Source organism: Tursiops truncatus, chromosome 2 (genome assembly GCF_011762595.2).
Source record: "Tursiops truncatus isolate mTurTru1 chromosome 2, mTurTru1.mat.Y, whole genome shotgun sequence".
In the NCBI taxonomy this organism is placed as follows: Eukaryota; Metazoa; Chordata; class Mammalia; order Artiodactyla; family Delphinidae; genus Tursiops; species Tursiops truncatus.
Window position 1 is genome coordinate 91,678,714 of NC_047035.1, and position 16,104 is coordinate 91,694,817.

General features: G+C 40.1%; 2 protein-coding genes across 25 annotated transcripts in view; one reads left to right on the forward strand and one right to left on the reverse strand.

Moving 5' to 3' along the window:
* GALK2 (galactokinase 2) overlaps positions 1–5,824 on the forward strand; it is a 136,503-nt gene extending 130,679 nt beyond the window's left edge. For all 22 annotated transcript variants that reach the window (XM_033851658.2, XM_073800947.1, XM_073800958.1 and 19 more), the window contains one exon: positions 5,291–5,824. In XM_033851658.2, the coding sequence (XP_033707549.1) occupies positions 5,291–5,498 (208 nt within the window). In that variant the 3' untranslated portion in view covers positions 5,499–5,824. The remainder of the gene's footprint in view (positions 1–5,290) is intronic.
* Positions 1–16,104, reverse strand: part of FAM227B (family with sequence similarity 227 member B) — a 254,377-nt gene that overhangs the window by 8,907 nt on the left and 229,366 nt on the right. Inside the window, exons 13-16 of one of the 3 annotated variants that reach the window (XM_073800959.1) lie at positions 12,741–12,818; positions 11,518–11,592; positions 8,786–8,855; positions 5,780–5,929 (exon numbers count right to left, since the gene is read on the reverse strand). In XM_073800959.1, coding sequence (XP_073657060.1) covers positions 5,813–5,929; positions 8,786–8,855; positions 11,518–11,592; positions 12,741–12,818 — 340 coding nt within the window. In that variant the 3' untranslated portion in view covers positions 5,780–5,812. Of the gene's footprint in view, positions 1–1,179; positions 5,930–8,785; positions 8,856–11,517; positions 11,593–12,740; positions 12,819–16,104 lie in introns of those variants that run through there. The other 2 variants (XR_012330098.1, XM_073800961.1) reach the window with 2 other exon arrangements.

Below are 16,104 nucleotides of genomic sequence, written 5' to 3' on the forward strand. Positions count from 1 at the left end.
TGTTTGTTTCATCTTTAATTTCTTTCATCAGTGTCTTAAGTTTTCTGCATACAGGCCTTTTGTTTCCCTAGGTAGGTTTATTCCTAGGTATTTTATTCTTTTTTGTTGCAGTGGTAAATGGGAGTGTTTCCTTCATTTCTCTTTCAGATTTTTCATCATTAGTCTATAGGAATGCAAGAGATTTCATCATTAGTCTATAGGAATGCATTAATTTTGTATCCCGCAAATTTACCAAATTCATTGATTAGCTCTAGTAGTTTTCTGGTTACATCTTTAGGATTCTCTATGTATAATATCATGTCATCTGCAAACAGTGACAGTTTTACTTCTTCTTTTCCAATTTGTATTGCTTTTATTTCTTTTTCTTCTCTGATTGCCGTGGATAGGACTTCCAAAACTATGTTGAATAATAGTGGCGAGAGTGGACATCCTTGTCTTGTTCCTGATCTTAGAGGAAATGCTTTCAGTTTTCACCATTGAGAATGATGTTTGCTGTGGGTCTGTCGTATATGGCCTTTATTATGTTGAGGTAGGTTCCCTCTGTGCCCACTTTCTGGAGAGTTTTTATCATAAATGGGTGTTGGATCTTGTCAAAAGCTTTTTCTGCATCTATTGAGATCATCATATGGGTTTTATTCTTCAATTTGTTAATATGGTTTATCACATTGATTGATTTATGTATATTGAAGAATCCTTGCATCCCTGGGATAAATCCCACTTGATCATGGTGTATGATCCTTTTAATGTGTTGTTGGATTCTGTTTGCTAGTATTTTGTTGAGGATTTTTGCATCTATATTCATCAGTGATATTGGTCTGTAATTTTCTATTTTTGTAGTATCTTTGTCTGGTTTTGGTATCAGGGTGATGGTGGCCTCATAGAATGAGTTTGGGAGTGTTCCTTCCTCTGCAATTTTTTGGAACAGTTTGAGAAGGATGGGTGTTAGCTCTTCTCTAAATGTCTGATAGAATTCGCCTGTGAAGCCATCTGGTCCTGGACTTTTGTTTGTTGGAAGATTTTTAATCACAGTTTCAATTTCATTACTTGTGATTTGTCTGGTCATATTTTCTATTTCTTCCTGGTTCAGTCTTGGAAGTTTATACCTTTCTAAGAATTTGTCCATTTCTTTCAGGTTGTCCATTTTATTGGCCTAGAGTTGCTTGCAGTAGTCTCTTAGGATTCTTTGTATTTCTGCTGTGTCTGTTGTAACTTCTCCTTTATCATTTCTACTTTTATTGATTTGAGTCCTCTTCCTCTTTTTCTTGATGAGTCTGGCTATGGTTTATCAATTTTGTTTATCTTCTCAAAGAACCAGCCTTTAGTTTTATTGAACTTTGCTATTGTCTTCTTTGTTTCTATTTCATTTATTTCTGCTCTGATCTTTATGATTTCTTTCCTTCTAGTAACTTTGGGTTTTGTTTGTTCTTTTTTCTCTAGTTCTCTTAGGTGTAAGGTTAGATTGTTTGAGATGTTTCTTCTTTTTTTTTTTTTTTTTTTTTTTGTGGTACGTGGGCCTGTCACTCTTGTGGCCTCTCCTGTTGCGGAGCACAGGCTCCGGACGCACAGGCTCAGTGGCCATGGCTCACGGGCCCAGCTGCTCCACAGTATGTGGGATCTTCCCGGACCTGGGCACGAACCCATGTCCCCTGCATTGGCAGGCGGACTCTCAAACACTGTGCCACCAGGGAAGCCCTGTTTGTTGTTTCTTGAAGTAGGACTGTATAGCTATAAACTTCCTTCTTAGAACTGCTTTTGCTGCATCCCATAGGTTTTGGATTGTCATGTTTTCATTGTCATTTGTCTCTAGGTATATTTTGATTTCCTCTTTGATTTCTCCAGTGATCTCTTGGTTATTTAGTAACGTATTGTTTAGCCTCTATGTGTTTGTGTTTTTCACATTTTTTTCCCCAGTAATTGATTTCTAATCTCATAGTGTTGTGGTCAGAAAAGATACTTGATATAACTTCAATTTTCTTAAATTTACTGAGGCTTGATTTGTGACCTAAGATGTGATCTATCCTGGAGAATGTTCTGTGCGCACTTGAGAAGAAAGTGTAATCTGCTGTTTCTGGATGGAATGTCCTATAAATATCAATTAAATCTATCTGGTCTATTGTGTCATCTAAAGCTTGTGTTTCCTTATTAATTTTCTGTTTGGATGATCAGTCCATTGGTGTAAGTGAGGTGTTTGTTAGTATCCCCCACTATTACTGTGTTACTGTCGATTTCCTCTTTTATAGCTGTTAGCAGTTGCCTTATATGTTGAGGTGCTCCTATGTTGGGTGCATGTATATTTATTATTGTTATATCTTCTTCTTGGATTGATCCCTTGATCATTATGTAGTGTCCTTTCTTGTCTCGTGTAACATTCTTTAAAGTCTATTTTATCTGGTATGAGTATAGCTACTTCAGCTTTCTTTTGATTTCCATTTGCATGGATTATCTTTTTCCATCCCCTCACTTTCAGTCTGTATGTGTCCCTAGGTCTGAAGTGGGTCTCTTGTAGACAGCATATATATGGATCATGTTTTTGTATCCATTCAGCAAGACTGCGTCTTTTGGTTGGAGCATTTAATCCATTCACGTTTAAGGTAATTATTGATATGTCTGTTCCTATTACCATTTTCTTAATTGTTTTGGGTTTGTTTTTGTAGGTCCTTTTCCTGTGTTTCCCACTTACAGAAGTTCCTTATCAATTGTTGTAGAGCTGGTATGGTGGTGCTGAATTTTCTTAGCTTTTGCTTGTTTGTAAAGCTTTTGATTTCTCCATCGAATATGAATGAGATCCTTGCTGGGTAGAGTAATCTTTTTTGTAGGTTCTTCCCTTTCATCACTTTAATTATATCATGTCACTCCCTTCTGGCTTGTAGTTTCTGCTGATAAATCAGCTGTTAACCTTATGGGTGTTCCCTTGTATGTTATTTGTTGTTTTTCCCTTGCTACTTTCAGTAATTTTTCTTTGTCTTTAATTTTTGCTAATTTGATTACTATGTGTCTTGGCTGCTTCTCCTTGGCTTTATCCTGTATGGGACTCTCTGTGCTACCTGGACTTGGGTGGCTATTTCCTTTCCCATGTTAGGGAAGTTTTCGACTATAATCTCTTCAAGTAGTTTCTCTGTTCGTCTCGCTCTTCTCCTTCTGGGACCCCTATAATGCGAATGTTGTTGCATTTAATGTTGTCCCAGAGGTCTCTTAGGCTGTCTTCATTTCTTTTCATTTTTTTTCCTTTATTCTGTTCCACAGCAGTGAATTTCACCATTCCATCTTCCAGGTCACTTATCTATTCTTCTGCCTCAGTTATTCTGCTATTAATTCCGTCTAGTGTACTTTTCATTTTAGTTATTGTATTGTTCATCTCTGTTTGGTTGTTCTTTAATTCTTCTAGGTCTTTGTTAAACATTTCTTGCATCTTCTAGATCTTTGCCTCCATTCTTTTTCCGAGGTCCTGGATCATCTTCACTATCAATCATTATTCTGAATTCTTTTTCTGGAAGGTTGCCTATCTCCACTTCATTTAGTTGTTTTTCTGGGGTTTCATCTTGTTCCTTCATCTGGTACATAGCCCTCTGCCTTTTCATCTTGTCTATTTTTATGTGAATATGGTTTTTGTTCCACAGGCTGCAGGATTATAGTTCTTCTTGCTTCTGCTGTCTGCCCTCTGGTGGATGTGGCTATCTATCTAAGAGGCTTGTGCAAGTTTCCTGATGGGAGGGACTGGTGGTGGGTAGAGCTGGCTGTTGCTCTGGGGAAGAGCTCAGTAAAACTTTAATCTGCTTGTCTGCTGATGGGTGGGGCTGGGTTTTCTCCCTGTTCATTGTTTGGCCTGAGGCGACCCAACACTGGAGCCTACCCGGGCTCTTTGGTGGGGCTAATGGTGGACCCTGGGAGGGCTCACACCAAGGAGTACTTCCCAGAACTTATGCTGCCAGTGTCCTTGTCCTCACGGTGAGACACAGCCACCCCCCACCTCTGCAGGAGACCCTCCAACACTAGCAGGTAGGTCTGATTCAGTCTCCTACGGGGTCACTGCTCCTTCCCCTGGGTCCTGATGGACACACTACTTTTTGTGTGCCCTCAAAGAATGGAGTCTCTGTTTCCCCCAGTCCTGTTGAAGTCCTGCAGTCAAATCCCACTAGCCTTCAAAGTCTGATTCTCTAGGAATTCCTCCTCCCGTTGCCAGACCCCCAGGTTGGGAAGCCTGACGTGGGGCTCAGAACCTTCACTCCAGTGGGTGGACTTCTGTGGTATAAGTGTTCTCTGGTTTGTGAGTCACCCACCCAGCAGTTATGGGATTTGATTTTACTGTGATTGCGCCCCTCGTACCGTCTCATTGTGGCCTCTCCTTTGTCTTTGGATGTGGGGTATATTTTTTGGTGAGTTCCAGTGTCTTCCTGTTGATACATTCACTTTTATTGTCAGGATAAATTGCATGTTTTAAAGATGAGTGATCCTTGTACTGTGTGTAGGGCCTTTCACTTTTGTCCAAGGTTTGAAACTGTGCCTGGTTTATGGTGACTAAAATTACCTCTTGCTGTGTGGTGGCTTATATAGTAGTTTCCATCTCAATCACACGTTTTGTCTGATGATAAATTCCGAGTCCATTTGTCAGACCAGCCAGCTCCTGAAGGTGCAGGGAAAATGGGGATGGACCTGCAGAAGCCACTATCCTCTTTGTGGAAAGGTCTGCATAATTTCCCTTTAGAGATTGACAGACGAACTAATTTAGAGTTTAGTAACACATTCTTTGTTGATAAATTTATTCAGCACAAATCTAGGCTATCTGTTCTAGGGGACTGAATGCAGTTTAAATAGCCACCAGAGGAAGCTCTCACTTGTATATGTAAGACTTGCACTTTAAATTTTGATTTGCCCTCATATGGAGCAACCTTCTGTTTCATCATGTTGATCATGTCCATTGCCTGTTTTCTTTTTACTCCCTCTTCCTGATCATCTATAGGCTTGCTATACAACTCTTCAAGTGGTGGCTTTATGGAATCAATACTACAGTAGGTTATTGCCAGCCCTTACGAAACAGGAGTACTACTGACTTTTACTACTTAAGAGCCAAAACTGGGGGCTAGTTTTAGATACAATTAAATTTCAAATCACCTTCAAACAATAGTATAAATTTCTTAATGTCCTAAAATGTTTGACAGTACTGAAAAAAAACCCCACAAAACACACCACATAATCTCTTCTTAGTTCTTGGAGATGCTGTCTGTTCTATAGCACCAAGAAAATCACTCTCATTTTCATTTTCAGGTTCTAATTTTTTTTCTCATTGTTTTAGGAAATTTGGGGCTCAAGGATCACGACTTACGGGAGCAGGATGGGGAGGCTGCACAGTATCGATAGTACCTGCTGACAAGCTATCCAGCTTCCTAGCAAATGTGCACGAAGCTTATTACCAGAGGAGCAATCGAAGCTTAGTGCCTGAGAAGCAGAGTTTGTTTGCTACCAAACCTGGAGGTGGAGCTTTGGTTTTCCTTGAGGCCTGAACTATTTAGAGCATTTAGGAACTGGCAGGACTTCTATGCCACAGCAAATTAATCCTCTTTCTGTTTTGTATTACGATGAATGGTTGCTATTATCAAGATGTATTTCGAAAGAAATGGTTGAAAGCTCCCTATGCTTCATAATGATTATTTTTCCATCTTAAAATATGTTTTCTACCAATAAGAGCCAAAATTATGCTTGGCCAGATCTCTTAAGATAATTTACTGGATGTATTGATTTCAAGATTTTTAAAAACAAATGGTAAAAGACCATCAATACTGACCTCATGGATTGTACTTGAATTAAACATACATTCTTAAATACAGTTTATTTCTGGTTTCTCTTGGCATTCTTCTTCCTCAAGGTTGAAGTCTTCTGTTGTTGATGATGATAGTGATGCCAGAAGTTTTCTCTCAGTTCGGGCTTCAGAACGCTATTAAAATAATACGTTGTTAAGGATTCACAGATTTTCCTGGATACTGTATACTTGAAAGTGAGATTCTCCCAGTTATCAAGATGAGGAGGATCACTTAAATTTTTTTTTTTCCAAAAGATGGATTTAGGAAGAAAATCCCAGGCTCATTTAATTTTTTTTTAACCATGTGATATCATATAAACAATCACTTTCAATTCTTTTGGCCCTGAGCTTTCTCTGTCATAATAGAGAAGCTTAGATAAAAGACACTTCAAGTTTTTAATCTCTGTTCACATTGACATAGAGAATTATCTGGATGTTAATTCAGATAATTCAATTTGTTCATGGAATTTACTTTCTTCCCACTCTAAACTACCTTTTCTCAAATGCCTCTCTAATCCAGGAGGCATGTTTACTATTCTAGGAAAACCCATCTGTGACTTGCATCTTTGTTGTGTGTCTAGCAAACTTGTTTGTATATGTGGACCAATGTAGGGCAGGTGTGAGGCATGAGGGTGAAACTGTGAAAAGGCTGAGTGTGGGTTCTGGGATTGGGTAGGGGTATTGGTGGGTGCCTGTATATGTTTATCAAAATGGGCAGCAAGTTTGGCCATGTGGTGATGGTAAATGAGTGGCTCTCTCTCACGGATAGACTACAGGAAGGCCTTCCTGAATTATATGAAAATTTAGACTGAAAAGCATTTTGTGACATAGTCAGATAATTGAGAGACCAGCAGTCATGTGGCATGAATTATCCAGAAGTTTATCACAATTTTCTATTATTCTATGATTGAGTTGCACATTAATGAGCAAAAAGCCTGGATATCATCATCTTGAATCTCAGTTTCAGAGAAGCTGAGGCAAAGCTGGTTGTTACATTTCTCAAAGGACAGCAGTCATATAAAGTACTAGGAAATCCATTATTCTATTCTAAAGTAAAGTTCTGGTGCATTTTCATTCTTAGCAGAAAGGTAAGTACTTGAGAAAGCTTAAGTCCAATTTGTTAATTTTGAATTTTAAAAATTGATTTCAAATGATAATCCTTTGCTTTTTAAAACCTTTCCATTTTCCACAGAAGATCTGTGGTCAATTGATAGATAATTCTTTGAAGATGCCTGGATTACTGTGAAAAAAACCAAAAAATGCACTTGCCTTTAAAATTTTCACCATGAGATACCTTCTTTACAAAATAGGTAAGTAAAAATTTCTAGTGCACTCTCTGCTTTGGAGGACATAGTCGTTCTAAGCCAGAATCTACTCCCATATCTGTCTGGCTGTCTGGCTTGAAGAAAAGAACTATTTTCCAATGAAGCCATCACCAAGTGTTATTCTAGAAATTATGAGAGATCTCGAACTTGCCTGGAAAGGATGGGGCTAGGGCCACTGGAAGAAAGCTTCATGTAGAAGACGGAATTTGAGCAGGGCCTTAAAGGATGAATAGAATTTGAAATCTGGGGAGTAGGCATGGCAGATAAGCAAAGTATATGATTATGGGTAAACATGATATGCTGGGAAGACTCAGTGGGAGTGAAGGGTTTGACTTGGGATATAGTGGAGAATAAGATTGGCTATACTGGCTGGAGCCAGCTTTTGAAGAGCTCCAAGTCCAGCATTTAGACCAGGGGTTGCAAACCAGCAGACCATAGGCCTCGTCTGGTCTGCAGATTTATTTAGTTTGGCTTCTAGGGGTATTTAAAAACTTGAGTCCTAAACAGGAATTTTACAGAAGAATCTGGATTACAAATGGTGGAAGATCTGATAACACTTTGGCCTCTATTCCTGCAGAGCCACAATGAACTAGAGGTGAGGAAGTAGTTGCCTTGTTTCACTGAGGCACAGACTCTCCAGTGTGCTATGGTGTCCATGGCTCCTGTAGTTTCTCTAAGACTCAGGCCATTTACTATTTACCAGCTGAGGTCATTTGCCCTTTACCAGTACACTTGCACAGTTTTCTTATATTAAATAAATATTTCTCTGTACCCATGTCTCTAGCAGTAGCAGTTAAGAGAGACCATGAAAAAATGGGAGAAATAATTTTTTTTGTGGAATAAAGAGTAGTACTATTTATTTAATATTAAACACCCAATATTTGTTTAATATTAAACACCCAACAATATTACCCCTTTCCATTACCTTTCTGGCTCATAGGAATTTGGTTAGATTATTTGACCCCTGTTTTTGACATTACATCAGTAGCCAATGAGGATTACTCTAGATTTTTGCATGGAAGCCTGACATGCTGAAAATGAAAAGCTCTCTCTTATTTCTTACCTCAGATTGTCCAATCTTCAGATTTACTGTACACTATTTTCTACATGTTCTTTCTTGTTGGAAGGGAGGAAGGACCTTTAGATTTAATAGGACTGCCTGTAAGTTAAGGTGGAGCAGAAGGGAAGGGGACAAAGAAAACTGGAATGATGGGACCATGTCCTTCCTTTTCTTTCTTTCTTACTTGAGTACTGTTTAGAACCTTATCATTTCTTACATTTCTGTTAATTGAGGGCAAGAATCATTCATCTAACACAGTAGTTGGAATCCAATACATTTTTGTTGAATTATTAACGGGAAATAAAATATGACTTCAAATACCAATAATTTTCTGTTAGTTTGAAATTCTGCATTTGGAGGTTTTCAGTTGCATAAAATGCTTCTGGTCAGGAGCAAGGGATGGGGATGAGTGAGCATGAGGTTGTCACTAATACATGAGAGAGGGATTACCCTAAATGTGCATGTGGATGATTAAATAACAAGAATGTATTCCATCCTGCCACTGTAACTTGGATGTGAAACCATACATTGCTTATTAAATATTTTCCAGTCTATATAAGAGAAGCTAGAGAGAGAATTCTCAATTATTTTCAGAAAAAAACTTACCAGTTTTTGTAGGAAATTCTCAAAATCATTCTTAACTTCGTAAGGTTTCTTGGTAGCCTTTGCTTGGAGCCTAATCATGAAAGAAAGAAAATTGGTAACCAAACTAATTGTTTTCATACTGACACCAACTAAGAGCCACGATTTATGAAGAGTTTAATATGCTGGGCATTTGCCACCACTTTACATATATTAATTCAGTTACACTGACAACAATCTTAGGAAGTAGGTACTATTATTATCCTATGTTACAGATGAGGAAAGAGGCACAGATAGGTTAACTAGCCTGTCCACAGTCATACAGCTAGCAAGTAATAAAGGATTTGAACCCAAGCAGTGTGACTTGCGCCCTCTATTCTAACCACTGTGCAACACTGCATCCCAGCAGTGAAGCATCCTCTTCAGTGAGATGGTTCACACAGTAAGTATTCCCTCAACTAATTCCACTCACTGGGCTCCAGTGCAGATTTTAAGATGAGTCACTGGGGAGGGAACAGGAAAAGGGACTGGCCTGGAAAATATCTGGGGGAGAGAGAGAAAGAGAGACGGAAAAGGATAAAGGGTGAGGGAGGCGCTTACTAGACTGTAAGCTCATCAAGGGTGGGGATCCAGGAATCTATCATGATTTCTGTCACCACATACTCATTCAAGAAATATTTTTAAGGAGTTGAATAGCTGAATTGAGGAGGCAGCAGGAAACTTTCCAGAGATCTACAGATAAAGACAGAAGCAGAGGTAGGCCAGGCAAGGAACGATAGGAACTTGGGACAAGGGAGAGACAGCAAGAGAAACACAGAAGAGAGAAAGAAAAATGAAAAATGGTATAAGACTATTGATTTCACTGGCGATTTTCAAGTGAAACATTTGAAATTATTCTGTGAATTCTGTAGGAAGTGAAATTTTCTAAAAATTCCAAATACACTTTGCTGAAGCATGAACTTTGGATTAGCTAAACCCCTATAAGGCCTGCTCTAGGTTTCTCTAGCATTTAGCCTAGGGGTCCCCTGGGGGCACCCAGTAGGGCTACCTCTGAGGGGCCTCTTGCGTTAGTGTTCTCTAACAAATACTCCCTTACCCTTTCTCTACTTTATCTCTGCCAATTTTATCTCCTCAACCTAGGTTTTCTCCTCACTTCTTACTACCCTTTTGGACTATTCTTCCCTGCTTTTGTAAAATCTGGCTCTGAGTCTCTTCCTCATAGTCCTATTTAAATATCCCTGGTGCCCTTTTTTCAGTAACACACTCTTAGAATCTTCTTGACTTCAAGTCATCCTGAGACTGGTTCATCTCACTTTGTTAAAATCAATCCATCTTCCAACCCACTTTTATTTTTTTAGAGTAATTGTATTTTTTTATTGTATCATGTTTTTAAACATCTTTATTGGAGTATAATTGCTTTACAATGGTGTGTTAATTTCTGCTGTATAACAAAGTGAATCAGCTATACATATACATATATCCCCATATCTCCTCCCTCTTGCATCTCCCTCCCACCCTCCCTATCCCACCCCTCTAGGTGGTCACAAAGCACCGAGCTGGTCTTCCTGTGCTATGCAGCTGCTTCCCACTAGCTATCTATTTTACATTTTCCAACCCACTTTAATTTACAGTTCCCCTCTTCTTTTGTTTTTAATAACAGCTTTGTTGATATGTTACATAACCTAAAATCCACCCTTTCAAAGTATACAATTCAGTAGGTTTTAGTATATTCACAAAGCTTTGCAAGCATCACCACTACCCAGTCTCCCATCTTTCTATCTTTCCTTTCCATGACTATCTTTTTTTGAAGATTACAGATAGAAACTTGGACACTGTGCCTATAAATTTAACAGGGACGTGGGAGTTATATACCCAAATGAGTCTTTTCCCCTTCACTTTCTCCAGCAATGTGCCATCGCATAAAACATATTTGAGTGCTTCTTGTGAGTTGCTCTGAAAACCAGTCTGCATCCTTTTGCATATCTTGAGTGGTGAGAAATCCTGTCCTCTATAGATTTGATTTTTGGGAACTTGTAAAAGTCATCTGGAGTCAGATCTTATGTTGTGAAGGGGAAAGCTGGGTGATAAAATTTTTAGTGAAAAATGCAGTAAGATTTTAAAGTAATGAGTTGCATTTTCTTATGTGACTGGGCGACTAGCTTTATAAATTCCAAAATAGCAATTAGAAGTATGGCAGCATGACTGGCACAAAATTGTGGTTTCCCACAGGGGTTTATTTGAAGGGCTATACTCATCTGACATTTATTCTTGCCTATGTGGATGTACTGGAAGAAGTGGGTTAGTCCCAACACTTTATAGTTTTGTTTTTTATACTGTAATAAAATAAACAAATATGCCCAACTTTCCTTGTTTCAGTGGGGTACAATGTTTATATGTATAGGGGAAGCAGCAGGGGCAGAAAGGGACAAAGAACTAGCCTGAGACCAGCTAAATAGGTTGTTTTTCTAGTTTACATCTTCCCATGGTTATGAGTCTATATTTAAAAGGCCCTCAGCTTAAGTCCTATGTCTGGTAGAGTAAAAGGAGATGATGATAATGTTTAGCAATTAATTAAATTAGAGTAAGTGATAATGTGGATAAAAAAGTTAGTGTTACTCTAGATGAACTACGGAGTAGAAAACTTCTGCAGATATTCCAGTTAATGAATTTTTACATATTAAACCTATTGTGGTTTATGCAACACATTTGTTCAATTAAAATGTTTTTAAGCACTATGAGTTGAATAAGAAACAAACCTATGAAGCTCCTTGTCAACTTTTTCCTGTCGCTGTCTTAGGAGTTTTATTTCTTCATTAATTAGGTGCTTTTCTCTATAAAGTCAAAGTTTGGAGTTAAATTTTAAAATAAAGCAGGCAATTCTCATTGAGAAAGAATAAATCAACAATTTGCTGCCTTCCACATATCAGTAAAGGTCCATTACAAAACAGTTCTTCAGCAACCTCTCCCAATGCACCACGTGGTATGAGGAATCCCCCAGCACACTGCTCCTTATAAACATGTGCCAAAGGCATCACCCATGTCAGCTGAGTACAGCCTGGACTCCACCTTGCTGTTCCCACATGGGCCCTCTTACAAGGTGCCCATCCCTGTTCTTCCCAGTGACAATAGGAAATCTAAGGGCTCTGTGTGTGTGTCTGTGTGCGTGCATGCGCATGTGTGTATGTCAGTGGGAGGGGAATGGGGCCCCGGGGAAAGTAGAGGCTCAGACTTCTGTCCTGCCTGCTGGATAGGATAAGGCTAGCTGCTCTTCTGTTTACCTCTCTTTGATGTGTTTCCGGAACAGCATCAGGTACCCAAAGGGTAGGATGCCCATCCTTTCTCCCCTTTAAGGCAATAAGACAGCTAGGCAGTGACCTTGATATCACAGACAGAAGAATTTGACCCTGCCAATTTGTCCTCATAAAAATCGATGGACATCCTCATTAAGCCATTTCTCACTTCCTGGCACATAAGAATACCATAACTGGCCAAGAGTAATTATTTTAGTTAAGCACAAAAAACTTAAAATGTTTCCCCAAGAAAACATTTCCGAAAAGAACTCCTTGCCTTGCTTTCCTCCATCTCACCCCTGCTGCCACCCCAGCTACAAGGAACTCCTTCTATTACAGACAGCCTTTATGTTCTTCTTCCAGGGCTTATCTTTGTAAATGAACAATACTCCAATCTCTCTTCCTGGGAACTCTCTCCTGGTCTCTCCACGTTGGGGTGCATCCCCCCACCCAGACCACAGGAAAAGCTCCCTTCCTTTTTTCAATCCCTGACATGTGCCGTGTCTCCGTGGTTACAACATACATTCTTGACACCTACCTGAAAAGAATCTCCGAGTCTATAAGATGCTCAGAGGCGATTCTCCTCGTCAGTAAAATAAGAAGGTTAGTTGTAGATAATTTCTATGATTGCTTACAGCTCTAAAGAATTCTATGATTTTATATTTATCAATAGTATGGAGTCAACTTACATTCTAAAATCCTTTTGGTTGTTTGCAAATTGTCTTTTTGCCTCCTTTAGAATATCACAATAAGTTGGAGCAGGTGGCGTGATAGGCTTATGGTTAAGGAAAGATTTTCAACTAGGAAAACTTGAGAGAGGTTAACAGTATCCTTCACAGGGGGACTCGGAGCCATCTCGCCTGGGCTTCCCAGTCATGAAGGGTCTCAAGTATAAACACGAATATTACGTCTGGCGTTGCACTGAAAGGACCAAAAGGAGACAATACCCATCTGACTACTTTAAACTTATATCCCATTATCTGGACCACACCATCCATAGTGCACAAGGACTTAGTAGTTTCATAAGTCCCATAATTACTATTTTCATGTTTTTTTGGTGTGCTTTACAGGCAGCAATTTGTTAAATGTAAAATTTTAAATGTACATTTTGTAACTCTGTTTAGACATTTCTTCATTTCTACATATACTTCAAAGTCTCTTGACTTCTGAGAGGCTCTGGAGGTGACTGGCAGCATATGTTGGCTGCCTCAGTTAGCCCGACCTCTGCTAACTGCATGGAAAAGGATGATAGGCAGAAGATAAAAATGTTCTGCTAATGTGGCTGGGGCTCTCCTACTGTCTGTTTCTGGTACAGCCTGTGGCTGTGTTCCTAACACTGGTCTTAACCCATGTCTGTGTCTGGAAAGCAGATGCTTCCCTCTGAAGTGGCAACTGGTAAATGACTCAAGGAGGCAGCCCTCATCTTGTGTTAAGACCTTAGCCTCATTGGTAAACTAGTAGCTGTTAAACCTCTGCAGTCACCAAGATGCAGGAATGAGTCTATCCTCCCATGGTCCCACTCTCCAACCTGAACCACACTTCAGTATTACCTCCATCTTTCTATGAATGCAATTTGCTCATTTAAAACACATTTATACTCCCTTCAAGGATGTCCTTGATACTCAATTTAATCTTAATTATCTGGTATAAGAATGTTAGGAAAAGCTCAGTAGATCTGGTCCCTGGGACAAGACCACATAGGCACTTAACCTTATGACCTTAATTTCCTGAGTATTATATCTCAGTTGAGATAACCAGAAGGAAAAATATGAATGGCTCCACAAAGATTCTCACAATAAACTTGAATAAAATTTATGTCTTTCCTATGACACTCTAAACTACTCAGAAAGTATCTTCAATCACTTATAATTTGAATATTAAGGTCTTAGAATCAAGGCAAAGAACATTTGTTTTCTGTACACTCCAGATGACTTTCTCAGCAATGCCACGGTGATAAATTCTCTCTGCCAGCCATAGAACCTGTTTAAGAAGTTTCCTTAACAGCATCACTAAGTTGCTGGGAAGCAGTGTTGATAGCAGACCATACTCCATCCTACTAAGCAGAGTTTGTGAGGGTCTGGATGATTATGTTATCCTGAATAGGATAGGAATTCTCTGAAATAGATTTTACAGAGAAGTCTGCTGCTCTTTATGATGCATTCCAAGTTTACTTTAACCCCTTCATCATAGCTAGGTTTTAGAGTATGGTTTTCCTTAAAGAAAGAGATAAGCCTGGAGGGGGATCAAGATGGCAGAGGGGAGAATGTGGAGCTCACCTTCCCCCACAAACACATCAAAAATACATCTACATGTGGAACATTTCTCACAGGAAACCAGCTGGAGACTGGCAGAAGATCTCCTATATAACAAAAGCTGCAAGAAAGATCTCCACATAACTGAGTAGGATGGAAAAAAAGGAATCAGGACAGGACTGGTGTCCCTGGGAGGGATCTATAAAGGAGAAAAGGTCTACGTGGGCAGACCCTGGGGAGCCCCCTTGCCTGCTGGGAAATCCGCTGGGACAGATAGAGGGGCTGGAGAAGCCCAGACTCTACTTGTGAGGAGTGCGTGTGTGCTGGCTTGCTGACAATCAGGACAGAGAGAGACTGGCAGCTGGCTTGCCACACTACCCAATATCAGGTGTGCATTGGGCAGGGCTACAAATACGTGCAATGGCTAAGTGCTGAATCTCTGGCAGACAGACCCTGGGAGAGGACTCGATCTAGCTTAGTGGAGATAGCTCGGAGGGCCTGGGGTATAGTCTGGGCCAGACTGCAGAGCTCTTTGTCACTGCTTGCATGGCAGGGGTGAGTCCAGCTGTGGCGGATTTTGTCAGCGCCTGCAAAGGGTGATGCCACAGAGATGCTCAGGGAGTGCTGAGTCTCAGATGGAGAGCCCCTGGGTAGAAGTATGCAGTGGTTGGTTTCCCAAAGGGAGTTCACTGGCTCTGCCCACCCCACACCGCAACTTGGAGCAGCATCTGGCACGGACAGGTCCTGGGAGAGGTCTGGCACAGAGGCAGCCTAGTTCTCAGGCAGCAGCACAACCACCTTGATTCCTGCAGCCACAAAGCCCCAGCCCCCAGCACCAGCCCATTCCACACCACAGCCTAGCACTGGGATGAACACAACAGGAAAAGAGATGTGGCATTTGGCTGCTTCTAGACAGAACTGCAGATGTCTGCATGGGTAGTGCATAGATTCGCTGTAACGCCACGGGCCTCAGTTGCTTCAGCAGTCACCTCCTTTGGAGCAGGTCACGCACTCAAGGTCAAAGGAGACTGAGTGAACCTGACCCTCAGGGCTTTTACTCTGACAACTGGGGAGCAGACACCACCGCTGACAGGGCTGTAACAGCCACAGAGCAAGGAGGAGGTCCCACCCAGAGCGCAGGCTCTGGACACCACACCAGTTACTCCCCTATCAAGGGGATAACAACTAGCACACTCTGAGGAAAGATGTGGCTGGTACCCATACTGAAACCAGCCCTCGCACCAGAATATTGGATTCACAGTCTACACAGGGATGCTTCCAAATAAAAATATCCCTTCAAGACCACAGTAGATAACTGTTTATCCTAAATTCATAGAGACAGAGAAAGTTAAGTAAAATAAAAAAGCAGAGAAACTACTCCAAATTAAAATAAAAGAAATCCCCTGAAAGAACAAATAATGAAACAGACCTCACCAGTCTCCTATACCCTGAGTTCAAAAAGGAGGTGATAAAAATGCTAAAGGAATGAAAAGATTGATAGAAGTGCAGATCACTCTAGTAAGAAACTAGAAAATATCAAATCAAAATTCGACAACTTAGTGAGATAAAAACCAATCTAGAAGCAATGAATAGACTAAATAACACAGAAGAATGAATATGTGATCTGGAGGACATACTAATGGAAATCACCCAATCAGAAGAGCAGACAGAAAAACAAATGAAAAAAATGAAAGCAGCATACAAAATCTATAGGATAATATAAAGCATGCCAAACTATGCATAAGCTGGGTTCCAGAAGGAAAAGAGAGAGAAAAGGGGATTGAAAGTGTATTTGGAGAAA